Source organism: Callithrix jacchus, chromosome 11, assembly GCF_049354715.1.
Source record: "Callithrix jacchus isolate 240 chromosome 11, calJac240_pri, whole genome shotgun sequence".
Taxonomy (NCBI): Eukaryota; Metazoa; Chordata; class Mammalia; order Primates; family Cebidae; genus Callithrix; species Callithrix jacchus.
In genome coordinates this window covers 54,082,750-54,105,410 of record NC_133512.1, presented here as the reverse complement: position 1 = coordinate 54,105,410, position 22,661 = coordinate 54,082,750, and the positions used below count along the sequence as shown (strand labels likewise).

The 22,661-nt window shown below is 36.6% G+C and overlaps 1 protein-coding gene and 1 long non-coding RNA gene across 2 annotated transcripts in view; one reads left to right on the top strand and one right to left on the bottom strand.

The window, feature by feature from the left end:
- The window catches only part of LOC144578364 (uncharacterized), a 31,248-nt gene extending 24,879 nt beyond the window's left edge, over positions 1-6,369 (top strand). Inside the window, exon 4 of the long non-coding RNA XR_013523940.1 lies at positions 4,642-6,369. This is a non-coding gene — a long non-coding RNA (uncharacterized LOC144578364). The remainder of the gene's footprint in view (positions 1-4,641) is intronic.
- A 2,096-nt stretch (positions 6,370-8,465) lies between these two features.
- On the bottom strand, positions 8,466-21,127 carry PDK4 (pyruvate dehydrogenase kinase 4). The gene is made up of 11 exons (XM_002751583.4): positions 20,776-21,127; positions 19,634-19,775; positions 18,278-18,349; positions 17,376-17,560; positions 17,129-17,215; positions 16,622-16,699; positions 14,268-14,344; positions 12,353-12,451; positions 12,041-12,151; positions 11,636-11,749; positions 8,466-10,687 (listed from the first exon to the last, which is right to left on the bottom strand). Exons 1-11 carry the CDS (start codon positions 20,903-20,905, stop codon positions 10,547-10,549), a joined length of 1,236 nt encoding a protein of 411 aa, XP_002751629.1. The 5' UTR covers positions 20,906-21,127; the 3' UTR covers positions 8,466-10,546.
- Between the last annotated feature and the right edge of the window lie 1,534 nt (positions 21,128-22,661).

Sequence of the window (22,661 nt, the reverse complement as noted above, 5' to 3'; positions counted from 1 at the left end):
TTTATTGATGCGTTTGTTCAGCTCTTTTGCTTATTTTTAAATGTTTGTTTTCCTATTATTTAGTTTTAAGAGTTTCTTCTGTGTTTTAAATACAAGTCCTTTATTAAATATGTGCTTCACAAAAATATTTTCCCAGTCTGTGGCTTGTTTTTCTTTTTAAATTTCTTTTTTTTTTTAATTTTTTATTGGATTTTAGGTTTTGGGGTACATGAGCAGAGCATGTCAGACAGTTGCGTAGGAACGCACATGGCAGTGTGCTTTTCTTTCCTTCTCCCCTTCACCCACATTTGGCATTTCTCCCCAGGCTATCTCTCCCCACCTCCCCTTCCCACTGGCCCTCCCCTTTTCCCCACAATAGATCCCAGTGTTTAGTACTCCCCTTTCTGTGTCCGTGTGTTCTCATTTTTCATCACCCACCTATGAGTGAGAATATGCGGTGTTTCATTTTCTGTTCTTGTGTCAGTTTGCTGAGGATGACGTTCTCCAGATTCATCCATGTCCCTACAAACGACACAAACTCATCATTTCTGATTGCTGCATAATATTCCATGGTGTATATGTGCCACATTTTTCCAATCCAGTCTATTATTGATGGGCATTTGGGTTGATTCCAGGTCTTTGCTATTGTAAACAGTGCTGCAATGAACATTCGTGTACATGTGTCCTTATAGTAGAACAATTTATAGTCTTTTGGATATATACCCAGTAATGGGATTGCTGGGTCAAATGAAATTTCTATTTCTAAGGCCTTGAGGAATCGCCACACTGTTCTTAACAGTGACTTTTGCAGAGCAGAAATTGTATACTTTGATAAAGTCCCACTTACCAATTCTCTTTTATGGATTAAACTTCTAGAATAAAGGACTATAATATTTCTTGCAATTTTATAGTGCAATATTTGTACCCACTATATACTAATCAAGCCATAATTATATTTTTATTTGTGTTATTTTATTTATTTTTCTTTTCTCTCAATTTTGTTTTTATTGTACTTTAGGTTCTTGGGTACATGTGCAGATCACGCAGGATTGTTGCATAGGTACACACATGGCAATATGGTTTGATGCCTCCATCCCCTGTCACCTACATCTGGCATTTCTCCCCATGTTGTCCCTCCCCAACCTCCTCACCCACTCGCTGCCCCTCCCTTGCCCCCCAAACAGACCCCAGTGTGTGATGCTCCCCTCCCTGTGTCCATGTGTTCTCATTGTTTAACACCCACCTATGAGTGAGAACATGCGGTGTTTGATTTTTTGTTCTTTTGTCAGTTTGCTGAGTTGATGGTTTCCAGATTCATCTATGTCCCTACAAAGGACACAAACTCATTTTTTATGGCTGCATAATATTCCATGGCATATATGTGCCACATTTCCTTGTCCAGTCTATTGTTGATGGGCATTTGGGTTGGTTCCAGGTCTTTGCTATTGTAAGCAGTGCCACTATGAACATATGTGTGTGTGTGTCTTTATAGTAGAGCTATTTATAATCCTTTGGGTATATACCCAGTAATGGGATTGCTGGGTCAAATGGAATTTCTATTTCTAGGTCCTGGAGGAATCACCACACTGTCTTCCACAATGGTTGAACTAGTTTACACTCTCACCAACAGTGTAAAAGTGTTCCTATTTCTCCACATCCTCTCCAGCATCTGTTGTCTCCAGATTTTTTAATGATCGCCATCTAACTGGTGTGAGATGGTATCTCAATGTGGTTTTGGTTTGCATGTCTTTAGTAATCCGTGATAATGAGCATATTTTTACATTTGTTGGCCTCATATATGTCTTCCTTTGGAAAGCATCTGTTCATATCCTTCACCCACTTTTGGACGGATTTGTTTTTTTTCTTGTAAATCTGTTTTAGTTCTTTGTAGGTTCTGGATATTAGCCCTTTGTCAGATGGGTAGATTGCAAAAATTTTTTCCCATTCTGTTGGTTGTCCATTCACTCTAATGATTATTTCTTTTGCTGTGCAGAAGCTCTGGAGTTTAATTAGGTCCCATTTGTCTATTTTGGATTTGTCCCCAATGCTTTTGGTGTTTTATCATGAAGTCCTTGCCTATATCTGTGTACTGAATGGTTTTGCCTAGGTTTTCTTCTAGGGTTTTTATGGTGTTAGGTCTTATGTTTAAATCTTTAATCCATCTGGAGTGTGGTTTTCCTCCTCTACATTGACATTGGTTGATTCAGAAAAAGGCATATAACCAAAGCTGGGCATAGTCATTGTCATCTTTTCCTTTTGAAGAAACTCTCTGAAGACCAAAGATCAGAAGAAAGTGAAGAAGCATGAGTATTTTCATTTTTCTGCCTGGTTAGGACTTTTGGGGCAAATTTTACTGGGATTTGGGTTTAAGGACAAGCCTTGATATTTAAAGGTCACTGAAAAATAGTAATGAACTTGCCTCTCTAGAGATATGCTTCTATTTCAAGAGTGATGAGAAGACATGAGAAAAGGTGGAGCATGAAGATATTCCAGGGGCTGTAAAACAAGAATAAATTTGTCTTATACTCCCCTATAGACATTTACTTACATGCTGAAGGGTTAGAACCCAGGGTCCTTCCTATTCTCTTCCAAAGGAGAGTTTGTGTATATTAGGAAGCAAAGGTTTCTTTCTCTGTCTCAGAAGGGAACAGGGAGATAACTGTCCCTTTTCTATAAAAACTCTCAGATTCTAATGGGGTTCTTTACCTATAATACAGACCCTGGCAAGTATAAGGTGACATCTCGCTTTCACTTTATTATTTTATAAGGGGGGGAAATTAGGGTAAGGGGAGATGATGCCATTATTGATATAAGTAAGTATGAATAATTTGTCCCTGCCCCAGAAATCATCTATCTATTCTCAAAATCATATGAATAAGTATAGAAATTAAAGTAACAGCATTTGTAAATAGAATTTCTATGTTCACAAATAGGCTACAATGCCCTTTGGTATAGGAATCCTTGTGGTTCATATGGTGTTCCTAATGCCTGGCAGCATGTGGTACTTAAGAAATCTTTGTCAATGGCTAGTTGAACAGGTAAGTGAATTGTCTTGGTATCTGAAGAATAGGTACGTGTCTTTCAGTAGAATGTGGGAGCTGATCTAACAACCCGAAGCTACTGATGGCTCTGCAAGTAGATAGGGCTTTCTCAAAATATTTGTCTAAAGAAATCCAGCGACCCAAAGCTGGTGCAACTGGCTCAGGTCTGATGAGGTCAGTGTCAGTGTCCTTTCCCTGTAGACTAGTCATGGGTTACTCATTTGCATGGCCTCAGGCATTCTGCTGTCTTGGTGCTGTCCTGGTGCTGTCCTGGGTTCAGTCCCTAAAGAAAGGCTGTTTCTACAGAGCAAAGACTTTGAAGTATATGGTGCCTTAGTTCCCCAGTCCCAGCTCTGCCCCTTGATAGGGCCAATTTATTTGACTTCTTTGTGGCTCAGTGTCAATCTGTAACATGGGTGGGGTAAAAACACATAGTTATTGTGAGAATAAAAGGAGTCAGTTTGTATATAGGAGTTAACATAACGAATTGTGAAGAAAAAATGTATTAATTTCTATAAAATCCTTAGAAAAATACATGACATATAAGATCTATAGATTTTTTTTCTATTTACTATTCAATTTAAAAAAGTTACAGAGAGAAAAGAAAGTCTAGTAAAGAATTTCTATTAGATATTTATGGCTACTGAGAAATATAGTTCAAAAGTAATAAAGTCAACACAATTGTCTCTGGTTAAGAAGCCTTTGCTCTAAGTATTATGACAAGTGTTATCCCTAAAATAATATCCCCCAAATTGGTGCGTAAATGAAGATCCCACCCGGAATTATCCGAATTATACAAAAAGAATAACATCTGATTCTATATAAAATGCCAGGTATATTTTTAGTTACAAAGACCTATTGTCAGATATTCTAAGAAAAGAAGTAAGGAAACAGTCTCTACTTTCCAACAAGCCAGGTCACTGTTTTCAAAGCTTTTAAAGAATCTTGTGTTTTGCTTTTGTTATCGTTTTATAATCTGCTTTCACAAGATGAAATATGATATTTAGAAGGGGGAAGAGGCTGCCTAGGGAACAACTGAAGCCTAATTGTCACTTTAATGGCTTAAGCCTCCTTTAATCAACTAGACAAACAATGATTGAGAGTGTGTTCTGGGCAAAGTGCTGTGTTAGGCTGTCTAGGCATATATTCATGTGTGGTGAGCCAGCTTCTCTTCTGTGTTCAGGAAGGTGCAGCTTTCAGTGCTCTCAAAGGAACCTAAAAGAGTTAATAAATCTCATTAGGTAACACATGGCACCACCATCCATCCAGGTTTTGGTTGGACAGCATTATTAAAGAGACCAAGGTCTGAGTTCGATCCCTGTCTGTACAGATTTCACCTCGTTCAACAGTTTCAGGTCACAGACCATACTTTGACCTAAAAATTGAACCTGAGAGTCACAAACAAGCAACAGGGTGTATGAGAACAAATTTGTTACTATCACTGCATGCTTACACTGTGTGACTTGGTATCTTAAAGATTGTACTTTATTTTTTATTACAATCAACTCATTTAAGAACTTAACATATGAATCCAGTTTCTAAAGCTTAAATAGCATCATTGATAAAATAGCTAATATGTGTATAATATTTATTTCTTCCCTTTTTTTTTTTTTTGAGACAGAGCTTCACTCTTATTGCCCAGGCTGGAGTGCAACCGCACGACCTTGACTCACTGCAACCTTCACCTCCCAGGTTCAAGCGATTCTCCTGTCTCAGCCTCCCAAGTAGCTGGCATTACAGGCAGCCACCATCACGCCCAGCCATTTTTCTGTATTTTTAGTAGATACAGGGTTTCACTGTATTAGCCAGGCTGGTCTCAAACTCCTGACCTCAGGTAATCCATCCGCCTTGGCCTCCCAAAGTGCTGGAATTATAGGTGTGAGTCACCATGCCCAGTTATGTATATAATATTTCTTATGTGCCAATCACTGTTATACTTTATGTATATTAGCTCATTCTAATTTTCACGACACTCCTATAAGGAAGAGGCTGTAATATGAATCCCATTTCACAGATCAGAAAACTGAGGAAGAGAGAAATTATGTAACTCCCAATAGCTATGAAGTGGCAGAGCTGGGATGGAAAGCTAGGCAGTCCAGCTCGTGTCTACATGCCTGACAACTATGACACTTGGGTGCAAATCCATTGTTTTCACTCATCAATCAACATATATCAATGCTTTCTTTAGTTATCCAAATATTACATTCTTATTTCAGAAAGTTGTAGTAATTGCTGTACTGTATTTTGTAAATTAACTGACAACAAAATACATTGTCTTGAGATTTTACTCAACAGGGCTATTTGGATCTTTTTACCATTCTAGTATCTCCTTGATACCCCAGGTGCCACATCCAGACATTCACACTATCTTCACTTGGACTCCAGATACAATCTAGTTGGGCTTGTGGACTTTATATCTATTTATAACGTGTAACTAGCAATCCTACAAATTATGAGAACTAAAATTGTCCTGACCATGTGAGAGTTTACAGGAAGTTGGTATGACTAGTCCATGAAGGTGAGATTTAAGCCAGACCCAGAAGACTTAAAAAAACAGAGAACAGAAGAAGGGTATTACAGGTAGGCATATTGCCAATGAGCAAAAAGAAACATGTTTGTTACATGTTTAGAAATTTGTATTCTGAACGGTTCAGTAATGGAAGATATAAATTATAAGGTTGAAGTGCATAAAGCTATAAGTATCATATACATTTCAGATTCTTAGGCCCTGGGAAGCCAGTAAGAGATTTTGAGCTTAGCAATAATGTTATGAGAAGGCTAGTTTAGAAGTAATCTGGCATTATAGTGCAGTAGACTGTAAAGAGATTGGAGGCAGGGTATTTAGTAAAGAATTACTAGAAAACTGACATTCAGAGACTTTAGAATTTGACATGCCTTTCTTGTACAATACCCATTTAGGTAGAAGAGAAAACTGAAACTCAAATAGGTAAAGAGAGTTACATAAGAACATGATAAATTATTTTTGTTTTAAAGTTTATTTTTGCTTCTAGTCACAAATTTATAATTTAAAAAATTATTATCTTTAAAAATGCTCTTAAAAGAAAAAGATTGAATCAAGGGCAATTCTACCAAATATCTTTCTATATCTGTATCTATCTATATTTGGGTAGATGCATAGTAAAGAACATAGCTATGTGAAACAGATAAAAACTTGAGATTTTGCCATTCAGTAGACTATTTATCTTAGATAGTAAAGCACCCTTTTACATTTATGGAAAACAGTATGTTAATAAATAATGTCTAGCTATATTGCATTATTTGACAACTAGTCTTGTGTTATATCCATTACATTAATGGTAGCAGTAAACATGAAAATGTTATCTCATGATTTGTTGATGAGCTTTATTATTTTGTTGCTGGATTTATTATTAAGACCGCTCATATCATTTTCATATCATTTAGTAGATTCAACATGTTTTCAAGGCTACTGACGTTTCTGCTATTTGGAGTGGCTTTTAGTGTCCATTTTCACTTGGGTAGGAACTGAAAAATCTCATCAAAAGACAGTTTTTCATTTCCATGAAGGAACCATGATGTATGGGTGGTAACGTGTTTTCATCTGCGTCCAAGGTGAACACAAGAAAGTGCGCATTGTCAGCCTCACTAAAGGGTTTTAGTAAAATGTCAACCTTACCATAGGAATTTTAGGCTCTAATATCTTAGGCTGATGGCATTTTTGATTCAAATATGAAAATAATAATATAATGATGTAATAATAAAATCTGAAATTCTGGCCCATTTCCTCAAGAAATTTCCTTAGTAGTGATAACATTAACCATTATTTAATTTCTTGTGATATATGTGATAATTTCATGGACAAAGGCCACCAATGGAAAATGACATTAAACAAAGATGAGTTGCAATTTAATTGGTTTGGAAACATATCTCATAGTGTCTGCAATATTATACAATTTCTTGAATACTTCTTCCAGCATAAGATCTTATAAAATTTTATGTACTATTAATACAGAGTTCTAATCTATCCTTAAATGCCAGGATACTGTTCTATGGCCAGAAGTTTATTCATGTCTTCATTTATGTATTTAGGCAGTGAATGTTTATTGAGTGCCTAAGTAAGTGTGATGTAAGGTAAAGAAAAGATAAATGTTAAAAAAAGAGATATGTGAATGGAATGCTAATGAAGCTGGAACCCTACTCTCTAGGTGTTCATTGTAGGGCTCAGTGACTTCATATATAGGCTCCTATTAAATTATAAAAATCTCTTAATTCTTCCACCAGGACAGACCAAGATGATCAGGAGATTTCACGCACATTTTCAGTGTTGGTGTATATCTAAATGTAAGTGCATCCCTGAAAGTATAGTAGGAGAATAAAGAAATTATCAAGGTTGATGCCCAGGTTACTAGCTCACAATGACCTCTTTCTCTTTTTGTATATGCATTTAGAGTTGAGATCAAATACTATTCCTAGCCAAATGTGGAATTTGAGAGAAATGGTCTAAAGATCATTTTGGTGGAAATTTGGCCCACTTGATTGTACTTGAAAGTTAGTATCCTTTGGAGTATACACATTGACTTGAGCCAAACAGATATATGTATGCAGACATGAAGAGTTGTGGGATTCAAACTCTTAGAGTTATTAAGAGAACACACGTGAAGGTTCTGAGACTGTGGCGTGCACTAACTCTCTACCTCCCTGCAGCTTGGTCCAAGGAAATGGTACAGCTAGATCTTGTGTGTGTAAGCAGGTGCATGCTTCTCTTAGCTACACATGGTTCAGTACTTCCTCAACAGAAGCAGAAGAAATTAAGGCAGTCAAGGAAAGGGATAGTCTTATTGTCAACCTCACTAAATGTTTTTCAGTAAAATGTCAACCTTACTATAGGATTTTTAGGGTCTAATGCCTTACGCCGATGACTTTTTTTTATTCAAATATAAGTATTTTGATAAGATTTATAATTTAGTTATGGCAAACTCTTTCCACTGTTTTCATTTAATTCTAATCTATTTTCCCCCTTCCCTTCCCTCCTTCCCACCCCAGCCCCCTATTTGTAGAACATTGTCAATAAGGGCATTCGGAAGGTGTACAAAGGATCTTGTCTAATGATAAAGTAGGATTAAAATAGTAAAGGAAAGCAATAAAGAGAGCAAAGATAATACACACCACAATTTAACTTAGTAATTTCTATCCTATTTTCACCTTATTATTACTCTGATATTTAATCCAGAAGTCATTGGGAACCTAAGTTATCTAGAGAATTATTTTAGTACTCCACTGTTTGTATGCAAACACAGATGTAAAATGAAGCTTTAAATTTACAAAAATATGCAGAGAACATATGCATTGCAAAAATGATTATTGAATACATATTTGTAGGTGAACACACCATTGTACTATGTTATCTTATCTCAAAATCTTAGTATCTTAAGGTAAAATGAGAAAAGAACTTTAAAAGACAGTGACTTCTATTATCATAAAAAATATTTATTATAAAAAATTATCACATTTCTCTGTACATAGCATAAAGACAAAAACACAGTGTATACATTAATAATTTAGGTGAGCCTGAGTATTCAGTATACATCCACTAGAACCCTAAAGTTCTTCCACAGATTTCACAAATATCAATGTAGACTATTTCTATTTTATCAGAGTCCATTTGCACAGTTGATATAATGGAGTTACTAACATTTCTTTTTTCTAGTGTTTTAAAGATAGTTCACAGGGTTTGGGTTAATTAATTAATCAACTTATTGAAGTCTTTGGTAAATAGAAGTATTTACCTGTAAAAACGTTTAGCTCAAATTTCAGTAAAAAACTTGAATGACAAATAACCTACTGAAAACTGTTTTGTATAATCAGAAATGCATGAGCTAGACCCCCACCATTAAGAAATACCACTGTCTAGGACTTATGATGATAAAATCTGAAAAATAGTTGAGCATCTGTTACCATTACCAGAAGCACCACACTAGGCCACCACAAAATTACACACAAATGTTAAATTCAACATATAAACCATACTGACTGTTTTATAATGTAGAAAATCCTCCTTTTTCTCTATATGCCAGTTTAGATGTTAATTGACACAGACGAGTTTATTACCTCATAAAAGCCTTCTCTCTTGTAAGAGTGAGAGCCATTTAAAGAAGCCATACTGTTTTGAAAGACACCAGTTCTTCCTCTTGCCAATGACACATCCACGAAAATATAGATTATTTTTTGAAATAATTTGTGGGGAAAATAGAAAAACGCCTGCCTTCTTCTTCCCTCCCATCCTATGTTCTTTCTTTCCTTCTTTACTTCTTTCATTTTTCCATTCCTTCTTCTCTAAGAGTAATCAGCATGTCTAGCCTACCAACCTTCATATTATGCATTAACTCTCTCAAAATACCATATGCATTTCGCGTGTCGTTCATTAGCTGTCAGTCACAATGACTCACAAATGAAAGCATGCTGGTATAAGAATTTCTTTCATCCAGGCTATTTGTTTAAACAAATTACTCTAAAAGGTACTTAAATTCTAATGTTCTTGAATCATTTGAAAATTAGAAATTTTTAAACAGACATATTAGTGCTGGAGTGTAGAACAATTAATTATATAAAAATATGTATTTTAAGCCTAGAAAATGGATGCCTTTGGATTACCGTCATTTCAGGGTAGAGAAAAGCTTTCCTACTGAGTTAGGCTCTGAAAACCTGATTTCTTTCCCTGACACTAGTTTTTCCAATCTACAGATTTATTTATAAACAAAGCAAAGTAAGAGATATTTTTGCTGTTACTTTGGCAATTCTCTCTCTCCAATCTTCAACATCCCGAGTTCAGTGCACATCTAACAATAATTCACTCAAGACTAGGCACCTGACAATAAGTGTTCACTTAGTGAGTAAAGTGAACAGGAAAAGCAGCATAATAAAGGAGCTGTGTTTTTATCAGAGGAGCCTTCCTTCTGAGTTTTTACATAGGTTGATACCTTCACTGCAACTTTGAATAGAATGTTTTGACTCATTCCTCCTCATTCAAAGTAAACCTTATTTTAATCACCAGCCTTTCCTTCTGGAGCACATGAATATGTTCAAAATGTACGTCGACATACATTTCTAACCATATAAGCTCTAATCCTTTATATGGCAGGAAAATGCTGGTATTCTAACACCAATATCTTTCGATGTGAACAAGAGGCCTAAAATATCAGTCTACTGAAACTGCTAACCACCATCGTCACGCTCACTCTTTTTCTCATTCTTGTTATCAAAAATAGATGGAAAACTGAGACTTATTTATTCAGAATTTGATATAAATTCATGAGTTATTCTACACTAAAAAATAAGGAGCTGACCATCTGTTAACTCCTGTAGTCCTGCATTCAGTTCTCCTAGGTCACAGAAATCAGCTCCATTTCTCAGTGGATCAGGGTTCTGATTAAGGAGTTTCCATTGCTGTCATTTGTTTTGAACGAAACAAGGATTCACACACAAACATTCAGGAAGCAGCACTGGTGCAGACCCACATTGATCCCATAAAGTGTCCTGAGTGTCCCTCTTCACATGGCCGCTTCTTTTGCCAGGTTCTTTGGTTCTCTGCTTGGGATACACCAGTCATCAGCCTCAGAGCTCATCTGATAATGTTTGAAGGCTGACTTGTTAAAGACTGGAAGTTTTTCTACAGACTCAGAAGACAAAGCCTAAAAGAAGAAGGGGGGAAAAGCATGAGACCAAAGAAATTATGCATGGCATAATTTGCACTGGAAGATATTATTCAAAATACATTCAGAGGTAAGTATCCAAACATTTAAATAGATTTATTTAATTGAAATAGTAACAAGAGCACACTGGTGCCTGCACTCAGCCTAATAAAAGGCTCTTTCCCAATGGTTTGAAGGCTTGTTCTTAAATGAATTAAATGAATGTTATTATTCATTTAAGAAGTGAATAATACTATTTCAGACGGTCAAAGGCCATTTGGCAAGTAATTCCAGTGCACAAAACGGGAGCCTGAACATTGAATGTTTAAGTTGCTAATATCTGTAAATATATTTTCAGTTGAAGTAGTTGGCAAATGGTGAACAGAATCAAGACAGTGATTTTAACAAAAAAATTTAGGCATTACCAGAAACAGACAAATGCACCAACTTTTTAAGTTTAAGCAGAGAGTGTCTGGCATCCCCCTGTCAGCCTGTGAACAGTCAGCTTTCCTTTCCCAGGATTTCTAGCAAGGTCAGCTTAAGGTCTTGAGTATCTTGATATCTGTTATTTTTTCAGGCTGGAACATTATTAGCATATATTTCCCACAAATCTAAGTAAAATAAAAGTGCAGCTACTCTCATAGATGTCAAAAGGAGTTGCCTTAAAAAATTCACATGAGCATGTCCTCATTCTGAAACTTCTGTAATGTATTACAACTTCTGGGGAAACAATTTTGCTTCACTTGAGGCAGCTAGTGTGGCCCAGCTTCCTCTTTTGTAAGTTATCATACTAAATAATGTACACATAACCAAAAAGAGAATAGAATAACCTGTGGTCATTATTTGCATTAACTGAGTTTGGGGAATTCACTCTGGACCGTAGCACTTAGGCTGTAAAAGAAACAATGGTTTTAGAAATAGTATTTTGCTATTGAATCCAAGAGATACCTTTAAGTAGATGATAGCATCTGTTCCATATCCTGATAAAGAGTAGAGACTCAGATCTCCTTGAAAGTACTTGGCATAGAGACGAGAAATTGGCAAACCGTAACCAAAACCAGCCTAGAGAAAGAGACATTATCAGGTTAAGAAGTGTATGTGATCACTGAAATACAAAAAAGCAGGAATTTCCGTCTTCACTGATATTAATGTCCTAGAACCTAAATAAATATCTTTTACTTCCAATCAGACACCACTTGTTTCACCGTTTTTAGCTTGCTTTATCATTCTTTCTCATATCCTTCATGTCTAATTTAACTAAATTGATGAACTTGTCTAAATAGTCCCTTGCAATCCTTGCTCATGTTTAGAACCAGGTGGCTGAGATGAATTTAGCCATATAATTATTCTTACCAAAGGAGCATTCCGGGAATTATCCATGACAGGTGTTGGTGCAGTGGAGTATGTATAACTAAAGAGGCGGTCAATAATTCTCAGGGGAACACCACCTCCTCTGTCTGAAATCTAAAACAAACAAACAAACAAAGTCATCAAAGCTACACATTAAGAACAATGTGCATCTGCCTAAATAAAAATGGCTTTCCTTCATTTAAAAATCACTTTGCACATGACTGTTATATATTGCAAAAAGCAGATAGCTTTATTACTACTAACTCTGTTTAATTCTCTCAAGAGACACCCAAAAGAAAAACAGAGAATAGTTACCTTAATTGTAAGGTCTTCTTTTCCCAAGACAACAATCACCTCAATTGGTGTAAGGGAAAGCTGATTTTCCTGGTGTTCAACTGTTGCCCGCATTGCATTCTAAAGGAAACCCAACCGTAAGGAATTCAATGGCAGAGGAATGAGGGCCAATAAATAACATTTTTTTTAAATTTTTAAAATAAAAGTAGCACAGAGGGTAATTGAAAGTTCCTACTTTTTTTAAGTTAGTAGTAAAACAGCTTTGTAAATAGCCATTTATGAAGGTGTCATGTAGGATGTATAATAAAAAATATTCATTCACCATGTAATATAGCTCCTGGGAGTAATGTCTAATGGAAAAACAATTCTGCTAGCTGTCAAGTTCTTATTTGTAAGCTAATTTAAATGTAGAAATTGGTTTTTATAGTCCATTTCCTACCTCTCTCTTTTGTCTTTGCATTACATTTTACATCCAAGCACCAAAGACTGTTACATAACAAATGAACAGTGAATCATTGAACCAATTTATTGGCTTTTATAAAACTTGCTGTGAAAAGGTTGTTACTATTTAAAAGGACAGTCAATAATTCTAAATTAAATTTTAATTTGCATTTGATTATAATCTAACGTTTACCAGTGATTGCAAAATAACTCCATGAGTTGGATCATTCAGTTTAAAAGTAAATATCAATGAAAATGTATCCTTTGTCCTTTAACACAGTACAAACTCAAACAAGTTTTCAGTCTATTGGCTGAATCTCATACAAATACAGTCTTGGTTTTCTTAACCCATTTTCCTTTCTCACCACCTATTTGCTTTCTGGTGTTTACATAATATTAAGTTCTAGTCATTAGCTAGAGAGAAATAAAGTAGATCAGATGTCTGTAATACAATCAATACCTCACAGCAGTAATATTAGAGTAAGTTAGGAAACAGGAAGTCCTGCAAAGAGTTATGTCAGAATTAGAGCTAGATTTTACTTTTTTAGGCTTCCTTCGCTCCAATTCAGGGGACTCTTGAGAAGCATCAAAAAGCTTAAGGTGTTTTTATTTTTTGGTTTAAGTTCAATATAATTTAATCTTCAAATCTTAATTTAATTTTATCTTAGGACCCATGAAAACATTTTATTCTTAGCACCTGGCTGCCCCGGACCAATAACATCTGTATCCTCTGAGAGCTTGTTAGAAATGCACATTCTCAGACCTAAAGAAATAAAAATACCTGGGCTGGAGCTCAAATATCTGTGTTTTAACAAGCCCTGTGGACAATTCTAATGCATACTACAGTTTGAGAAGCACAGCTCCACAGGCCTGCTAGGAAAAGTGTGCATTGTGGACCAGCAGCATCACCCCTTAACTTATTCAAAATTCAGAATCTCAGGCCCCACTCTAGACTTCCTGCATCAAAATTTTCACTTTAACAAAGTCCCCTGGTGATTCATATGCACTTTAAAGTAGGTGATTGAAGGAACTACCGATGTGCTCTGAGCACATTCTGGACTCTGAATGGGGCCATGCCACCGACAGGAATTCTAGACCTGAACCTCTGAGTTTAGAGTTGGACCAGGCTCTGGTGATGGAGGTAACAAGGCACTATTTACTGAAGCATTCACCCTATGACCTCTCTTAATGAATGAATAAATGACTAGTGCTTTGTTGGACATCTGAAAAAATAATAGGAACTTCCTCTTGGCTCTAAAACATTGACACATCATAAATTTTATCATGCATTCTCAAATATGTGTTGATGCTACACATGAGTTATTTGCATTTTTTCAAACATTGACTGTGTAGTTTCTTTGTCTTAGGAGGACTAGAAGCATTCTTGGGAAAAGATATTGAGGCTCCTGTTTTGCAGCAAATAATAAATGAGATAAAAATATAACTGTGAAACCTTTCTGAAAGGTAAAATTTCAATTTTTCTGAAGTATCATACCTTAAATAGTTCAAAGAGCATATGATGGAGGTGAGAAGGTACATACACTATGTGAATTGGTTGGTCTGGAAATTTTCCTAGAAAAATAAAATTCATTAAGAATTTGCAAACAAATACTTCACTAAAATAAACCACCATATCCATGTGATTAACATTTTAGATTTCAAGAGGATTGGCATATTCTCTGTCTTCCCCATCCCCAAATCCTGCCCTAGAACTTTCCTACTTAAACAGTAAATAAGACAGCCTTCTATTCAAAGTGCTATAGTAGTTGCTACCTAGCGCTCTTTGAGTTGTTGTTGTTTGTAGCAATGGGGTCTCACTATGTTGTCCAAGCTAGTCTAGTCTTAAACTCCTGGCCTCAAGCGATCCTCCAGCCTTAGCCTTCCAAACTACTGGGATGACAGGTCTGCACCATCTTGCTCCATATGATTATTTTTTTATTTCTCCACAAACGTATGGCATTGGATCAGTGTGGAAGAATGGTGCTATAAATTAGATTTTGCAGATTATTTTTATTTTGAACATTTTTGTACTGGACAATTTCAGAGTTAAAATTATATGTATTTTAAGATAGAATGAAAAACACCATGCTTATACCATAATATTAAAATTAATGCTGACTATAATTTTCATGTTTTTAATGCATGGTAAAAAACACACCTGATTTTTCTTTTTTTTTTTTTGTATCACCCAAACACTAAATCTCATATGCTAAATGTGCTTAAATGTCACCAAGAGACTAAAGAAAAGTGAGAAACAAAAATCTCTTAATGCTTTTGAAAAGTAAAATAAAATTTAAAAAAAAAAAAGAAAAGAAAAATAAAAGTATTATTCTTCAGGGTTCCAGGCCTTGGCAAAGTTTGAATCAGAAAACACAAGGTCTGGCATAATCCCCTCTTTATTTTATCCAACAGTTGGAGCAGTTTATCTATAAGTATTCTGCAACAACACTGTTTATCCTTAGAGATATGTTCCATTCTTTATTTGTACTTCTACTTTTAGTGTAGTATTTACTTACATTTGCATGTCTCTAATCTGTTATGCTACTCTTTGACAACTTGATTTTAACTCTCACCATAAACAAAAACTGTTCCTGTATAAATATTACTTGAGAAAGATGTTTACTTTAAGTAGAAGAGAGAAGATAATTCCAATTTAAGTATACTGGTTTGTTTTAAAATGCAACTATTTACCAGAACAGAATGGCAAGGAGTGAACATAGTGCGTTTCATTGATCATGTAATCACTTCAGTCATTCAGACAGTATGGAAGAACTTGTCAGAATTTAAGTTTTTGATTTGTTTTGTTGTTGTTGTTTGTTTGTTTGAGACAGGGTCTCACTCTGTCACCTGGTGTCAAGTGCAGTAGGACGATCATGGCTCACTGCAGCCTTGACTTCCTGGTCTCAAGAGATCGTCCCGTCTCAGCCTCCTGAGCAGCTGGGACTACAAGTGTGTGTCACCATGCCTGGCTAATTTTTATTTTTTGTAGAGACAGTGTCTCCCTTTATTGCCCAGGCTGGTCTCAAACTCCTGGGCTCAAGCAATCCTCCCACTTCAGCCTTTCAAAACGTTGGAATGACAGGTGTGTGCCACTGAACCCAGCTGAGCTGAAGCTTTTTGAAGTATATTCTGCTTCCAAAACAGTAGTATAAACCAACAGTGCAATGTTTTTGTATTGGGGTGAAGACATTTAACATGAGACCTACCCTTTTAACAAAATGTTAAGTGTACAATACAATATCATTAACTATAAGCACTGTGTTGAGCAGAACTCTAGGATTTATTCATCTTGCGTAACTGAAACTTCGTATCTGTTGGATAGCAACTCCCCATTTTCCCCTTCCTCACAGCCCCTGACAACCACCATTCTACTCTGCTTCTGTGAGTGTGACTATTTTAGACATCTCATGTAAGTGGAATCATGCATCTGTCACTGGCTTATTTCTTATAGTGAAATTTAAAGTATTTTCCATGTCTTATGGGTAACCTCTTTAAGAGGATATTTCCACTGCTATAATCCCTCTATTTCTGGTCTCCTTGTCCCTCATATTCTATAGCATGTAATATTTCTTTGATCTAAGATATTGGAGCATAGTTGCTACTTTAATCCCATATTATTTGTTCAAAACATTCTTCTTTATAAATCCTCATTAGAAACTGAATATGCAGAATTGGAACCTTCCAGTTGACATAGTTAAAGAGAATCTTGTCTTCAAAAAAAAAATGTGTACAAACTCTAGGAAAAATAAAAAAAAAAAAACAGAAGTTGCTTTATATTTACAAAAAGCAATCATCTGGGGATAATATACAATTTTCTATAGGTCAAAATATATTTTACTTATAACTTACCATTTACTTGTGTAAGCTTTAATTCTGGAGATGTTAAATAATACTGATCACAGAGCATCCTTGAACACTCAAAGGCATCTGGAATAGAAGTTGTTTTTTATAACAATGAGATGATTGTTATTTTGTGCCAAGTACAGTTCTCAAATAATCTTCAGTGCCTATATCACCCTAATCTAAAGTATTCACTAAAGTACAGGTTTATCTATATAAAAATATATTTTTAGTATTTTATTGAGAAAATACTAAAACAGTGTCTAAGTTGTAGTTTTAGCAATATAAATATGTGCACTTCAGAAATTAAATACTATATATATAATTTTTAAAGATATTTTAAATGAATGTTTATACTACTGATTCTCAAAAGCAAAGGACCTTGATGATAATATTTATAAAATAAATGGAACACTTTGTGAATGTAAATTCATTTACAGCATCACCTCAATTATAGGTATGTAAAACATATACTGTACATTTTCAATAAGGGAAATGCAGAAATACAGAACATACCTTGGACCACTGCTACCACATCACAATTTGGATCAATGCTTCCAATGTGGCTTGGGTTTCCTGTCTGTGAGTCACTAAATATAAGAACTGTTGAAAAATAAAAACAAAAAGTATTGTTTTAAAATTCAGGATGATGATTAGTACCACCACTGAGAATGTGACTCTCTGATTAGTGAACATCTAGTTATAGTATGGCTTATATTCTACCCCCATGTCTATACACCATGATCATGATGAGCTAACTTACTGTGCTGGTTCATCAGCATCCGAGTAGAAATACGGTTCATGTAAAATCGGTCCAAGAAATACTGAAGATTTTGATTGGTGACGGGGTCAACGGTACAGGCATCTTTATACTCTATGATTCCTTGTGCCATTGTAGGGACTACATTATGGTGTCGATTTCGAACTTTGACAAGTGTATCTACAAAGCTAAGCCGTAACATTTAGAGTTAGTGAAGGTTCAAATACATTTCATTCACTTATATTCCTTAGGTTACTTCAAAGAAGGCTAAAGTTCTTTTTGCATTACCCATCTGAACAAATCAAATGATAAAATGTTAGTCCTTTATTAGGAATCTCACTACAGGTTCTTCCACTAGAGTAGAGGAGACAATTTCATAAAAAGACTCATTAGCCTTATAATCAATGCATTCATCATATGTATTCATTAAGTCTTCTCTTTATAAAATAATAATTAATATCTAATATCATCACAGAGATGACTCTAGAATGCCATTGTGAAAAAACTTTCAAAATTTATTGTCAGATTTAGAAAAGATTCTTATTTAGGAAGCTAGAAACTATCAGTTACTCTGAAAGAAAATATTTAATCTCCAACGACACTAAAATGTATTAAAATTATGTAATGGTATATTCTCCTGCACATCTAATCACTGGACTAAATTTATAGTAAAAGTAGGTCTCCCTAGGGGGAACAGAAATGAGTCCTCTACTTCTGTTCACACAGCATCATTTTCAATGCCGTATTTCTTCTAAAAAACTAACAAACCAAAACTTGTCATGTGTAAGGGGGTAGTAATTTATTATTCAGAGCTGAATTCCTTTAATTTAGGTCTAAAAATAACTTAGGAATTTGTCTGGAAAGAACCAAAGTTTTAAACACTTATTCTAATGCATAGAACTTACTCTGATAATGCTTTTTGGTCATCTGGGCTTTTCTCATGGAATTCCACCAAATCCATCAGGCTCTGTATATACCTGTAAAGAAACAGGTGTGCTTTAAGTTTTAAAATTAATAGTCAGATACAAATGGCTGAAAATAGAATACCCTTTTTCAAATAACTTGAAAAAAGAAAGTAAACATTATATTCAAAATTAAAGCTTTCCCCCAGAACATTTGGAAAATAATGTAAATTTAAAATGCTTCAACTTTTAATCATTGACTTTCAAACTTAAAATTTAACTCAAAATGTTTCTTTAACTATTTCAGATCAGCATTCAGTTTTCTGACTGTTTCGTTTGGCAAATATTTTCATTTCTTCTAGCAATAATATTTAGAAACAACTTTTTAAAAGGCTTCTTATTTTTTTTTCTACTACACGGATTCATAGAAGAGCAGAAGTCTTGACTGCAACAGTAAATACTACAGATTGAATATCTGTTTCAGATTGTAATTGTCTTATAGGTATATAATACATGTATTTCTTGAATGAATGAACAAAGGGCCGTGCAGTCAATGGATTAAGATGAGGCTGTCATGAGTGTCTGCCACCTTTGCATATCCTGCTTCTGTGATTTAAAAATTTGTGTTTTGGGTAACCTACCTTCTCTAAGCATCAGTATTTTCATTTATAAAATGATATTGTAACAACTGACACTTACTGAGTGCTGGCTGCATGCCAGGTAGTGTCCTAAGTGTTTTTGTTTCTTTTTTATGGGTTATCTCATTTAATTACACTCAGACATCCCTCAAAGGCACATACTTTACTCTCCTTAATCACAGATGGGAATAATAACTCAATGACATAAAGAGTTTAAGACACTTGCCAAGGATTCCAAAACTAGAAGTGACAGAGGCAGAATTTGAACCCAGAGCCCACTCTATAAATCACTTTGTAAGTTACAAAGGTTAGGCCTTCCCTAAATAGTAGTTATTTAAATTGGTTTCTAGTTATAGGATTTATTTTGCAACATCAAACTCTTTTAATATTGAAAGTACTCTTCTATAATTGAAAATTAAAATTGCATGCCAATTATTTTTCAAATTTCTCCTAGAACTCAAAATTTTATTATAAAGTAATCTACTTTTTCAGTGTTAAAATGTATGAAAGTTTATAGTTTTATAACTTCCCTAATGATAACTTACCCTAAATTAATTTTACATCTTTCAAAAGCAGTTACATCTTTCAAAATCCTTCCATCTTTCAAAAGCAGTTACTGTTCACATCACCCGTTTTCCAATTATGATGTTAACACGGTATAAGGATTCATACCCGGGTAACTGTTTTAAAGCTAGAGACTTCAAAATAGTTTACCACTTACCAGCTTTTAACCAATTGCACTGAAGAGGTATTTACTAATTGGGTTGGGAGGATATCAATTTCCTTCAGAATGTTGGCAAGCCTCACAGGCAATTCTTGTCGCAAAAATGCAAAAGAAGTTCTTTCACATGCATTTTCTGAACCTATAATAAATGAAATTAATTTATTTTTTGGGAAAAGGTATGTCTAAATGATATATCTAAATAGCATTAACTATCAAATATTGAACACACACATATATTATAAAATTATATTTCACTCTCAGTTGGGTTACTGTTTAATATCAATAATTCAGGAGCGATTGTCTTAATTTACTCCTTCCTTCCTTTCCTTTATTCTTTCTTTTAAAAAAGTGACAAATATAAGAGAATGATTGTCTTCTCTTTTTGAAGAGGCTTCACTTCCAAGGAGTAAGAATATCCCACAGTTCTTAGTATTTATAAAAGACTGCAGGATTCAGTCAACACCACAATGTCAACAACACAACATCCTTTAATGAATGTAGACATGAAATTGGAAAGGGACGATAAGAGGCTGGAGTGGGACTTGTGATATTTCCAGGGTAGTGATATCACATTTAAACTCTTGAACTTTTCCTTGCAAGATTACTGCAACAAGCGTGTACATATTTTCAGCAATAATTTAAAAATATAGAAAGCTCTAATGATAAAGAGACAAAGAATCCGTTAGGAATGCAGAGAGATGTACCCTGTGGAAGGTTGCCGGGTGGCTAAGGAATAAAATCTATTAATTTGGGACTACTTAATATTACTCAGAATCTTCTCCAGGAAGTACTATGCTGTGAAGGAGGGGTATCTAGGCCATTGTTAAAGGGTGACTGAAAGCAAAAAGTATTTTGACTGGAAGAACGGGTCAGAAAGAAGTGTGTGCAGATGGAATCAAACCGTCCAGTTCGACTGTCAAACCCCAGCAGAGTTGCAGGTGGCTTTGACCTGGAGCACCACAGTCAGAAAGCAACCAAATCTAGAAAAAGGAAAGGTGTGCTGGCGTCGAGGATCCAGGGCTCAGCAGCAGTGTGAACCCCAGTTGTTTAGCTTGAGCCTAGCCCTCCCTCTCCCGAGGCTGAAAGTTAAGGCCGCTCCCATCCCCAAGACCCAGCTAGGGCCGTGTGTCCCCTCTCACCAAAGTCCAGCAGCTGCTTCATAGACAGCGGGGACGGGCTGTAGCGGGAGAAATGCTCGACCTCTCGGGGCACCAGGCCGGCACCGCTGAGCGAGCCAGCGCTGCGCAGCACGAAGCGGGCCGCCTTCATCTTGACGCCCACCCGGCCTGGCAGGGACTGTGACTGGCTTGAGAGACTAAGGCTGCTTGGAGCAGAGCCTGGTTCCGAGGGGGCGCGGCGCGTCCGGCCGAGGACTGCAGGTGCGCTGGCTGGCTCGTGCCCCAGCCTGGGCTGGGGTTTGGGGGTGCAGCGGGGTGAAGAGGCTGGGCAGAGAGTAGAAGATGCAGTTGGTCGAGACCCAAGTTCGCGTCTTCCCACCAGCTGCCGCCTCCCGAGGTTTTATTTGTCTCCCTGAACTTTCCCCGCCCAGTCCCAAACCGGAGGAGTCACTGGGACTTGGAGACGCGTCCTGAACTCCGGGCCGCGCCAATCAGATCAGAGAAAGAACTATGGTCCCCGCCCCCCGGCCGCGGAATGGCCTGGCACAGTGACCACGGAGTGCCCTGGCACCGGTACCCCCGGTTGTGAGGGGGAAAGGGTGGGAAGAACAGGGAGGAGGAAGCAGAAGCAGACATCTGGGGCAACGTGGGCTCAAGATTAGCCTCTTGGGACAGGGCTCCTGGTCGCGTGGGCTGGAGTCCCGCCCAGGCTCGTCCTTGTTTACAACTCCGAGGCTGTCTCAATGTCAAGTACTTTTGGCCACAACGTGTCTCCAAGAGTTTGGGCTCCGAGCGCTCATTGGTCCTTGCTCAGAGCAGAGCTTTTACAGTAGCCAACAAGTCGCGTTCAAGAGCATGCGCTTCTCTGCCTTTGAACAGAGAGCAAGGAATAAACAACCTAAAGACCTGCGCCCCCACCCACGCCGTGCCCTTTTCTTCGGAAGAGAACAGCACATGGCAGGAACTCTACGTTCCTTTTGCTGAGGCTTGAGGAACGGCCCACATACATTTACTTTTTCCTGTGGTAATAAAAGGTCATCAAGCCGTTTCTCTCTGGCAACACATTCTTTCCGTTAGGTTTAGTTCTGTTAATTAAAACAAAATTAAAAGGGGATCAGTTTGTCAATTTGCCTTACCTTTTGCTGTGATCAGAGAATTTGTTCACTCTGTCCTGTACGAAATGTCCTTACTCCAAATCTTTGCCTAAGACATTCCATTCTACCTTCAAATGTCTGGCACAAGCTCTCTGCTTCAAGAGGTCTTCCTTGATTACTTCTCCCCACTGCTTCCAAATACGACCCTGGTCTTTCATGGTATTCTATAACTATTTCTGTTTTTATAGTATTCCTCTCTGACTCCCCCATCTACTGAAAGAGATCAGGGTAGGGACCCTGTCTGATGCATCTTTGTGATTCCTACTCTTGTTCCCCAGGCTAGAGTGCAATGGTGAAATCTCAGCTCACTGCAAAATCCCCCTCCTGGGCTCAGCCTCCTGAGTAGCTGGGATTACAGGCGCCCACCACTACACTCGGCTAATTTTTGTATTTTTAGTAGAGACGGGGTTTCACCATGTTGGCCAGGCTGGTCTCTAACTCCTGACCTCAGGTGATCCACCGGCCTTGGCCTTTCACAGTGCTAGGATTTCAGGCATCAGCCACCTACTTTGCTTAATGACAGAGGCTGAGACACATTATCCTGTCATAAAAGTCTCATACTAATCTCCTTTTCCTCTTTCCACACTCTAAAGGGAATAGGGAATGAAGCCACCATGTTTGGGAAAGTTGGGAGTAAAAGAGTTGGTTTCAAATGTAATAGAATGGAAACAAATGGGATGTTAAAAATGATGATTTGTTTGAAAGACCGCTTTTTACCTTCTGTCCCTGTATTTATTTATTGTATTTATTTTA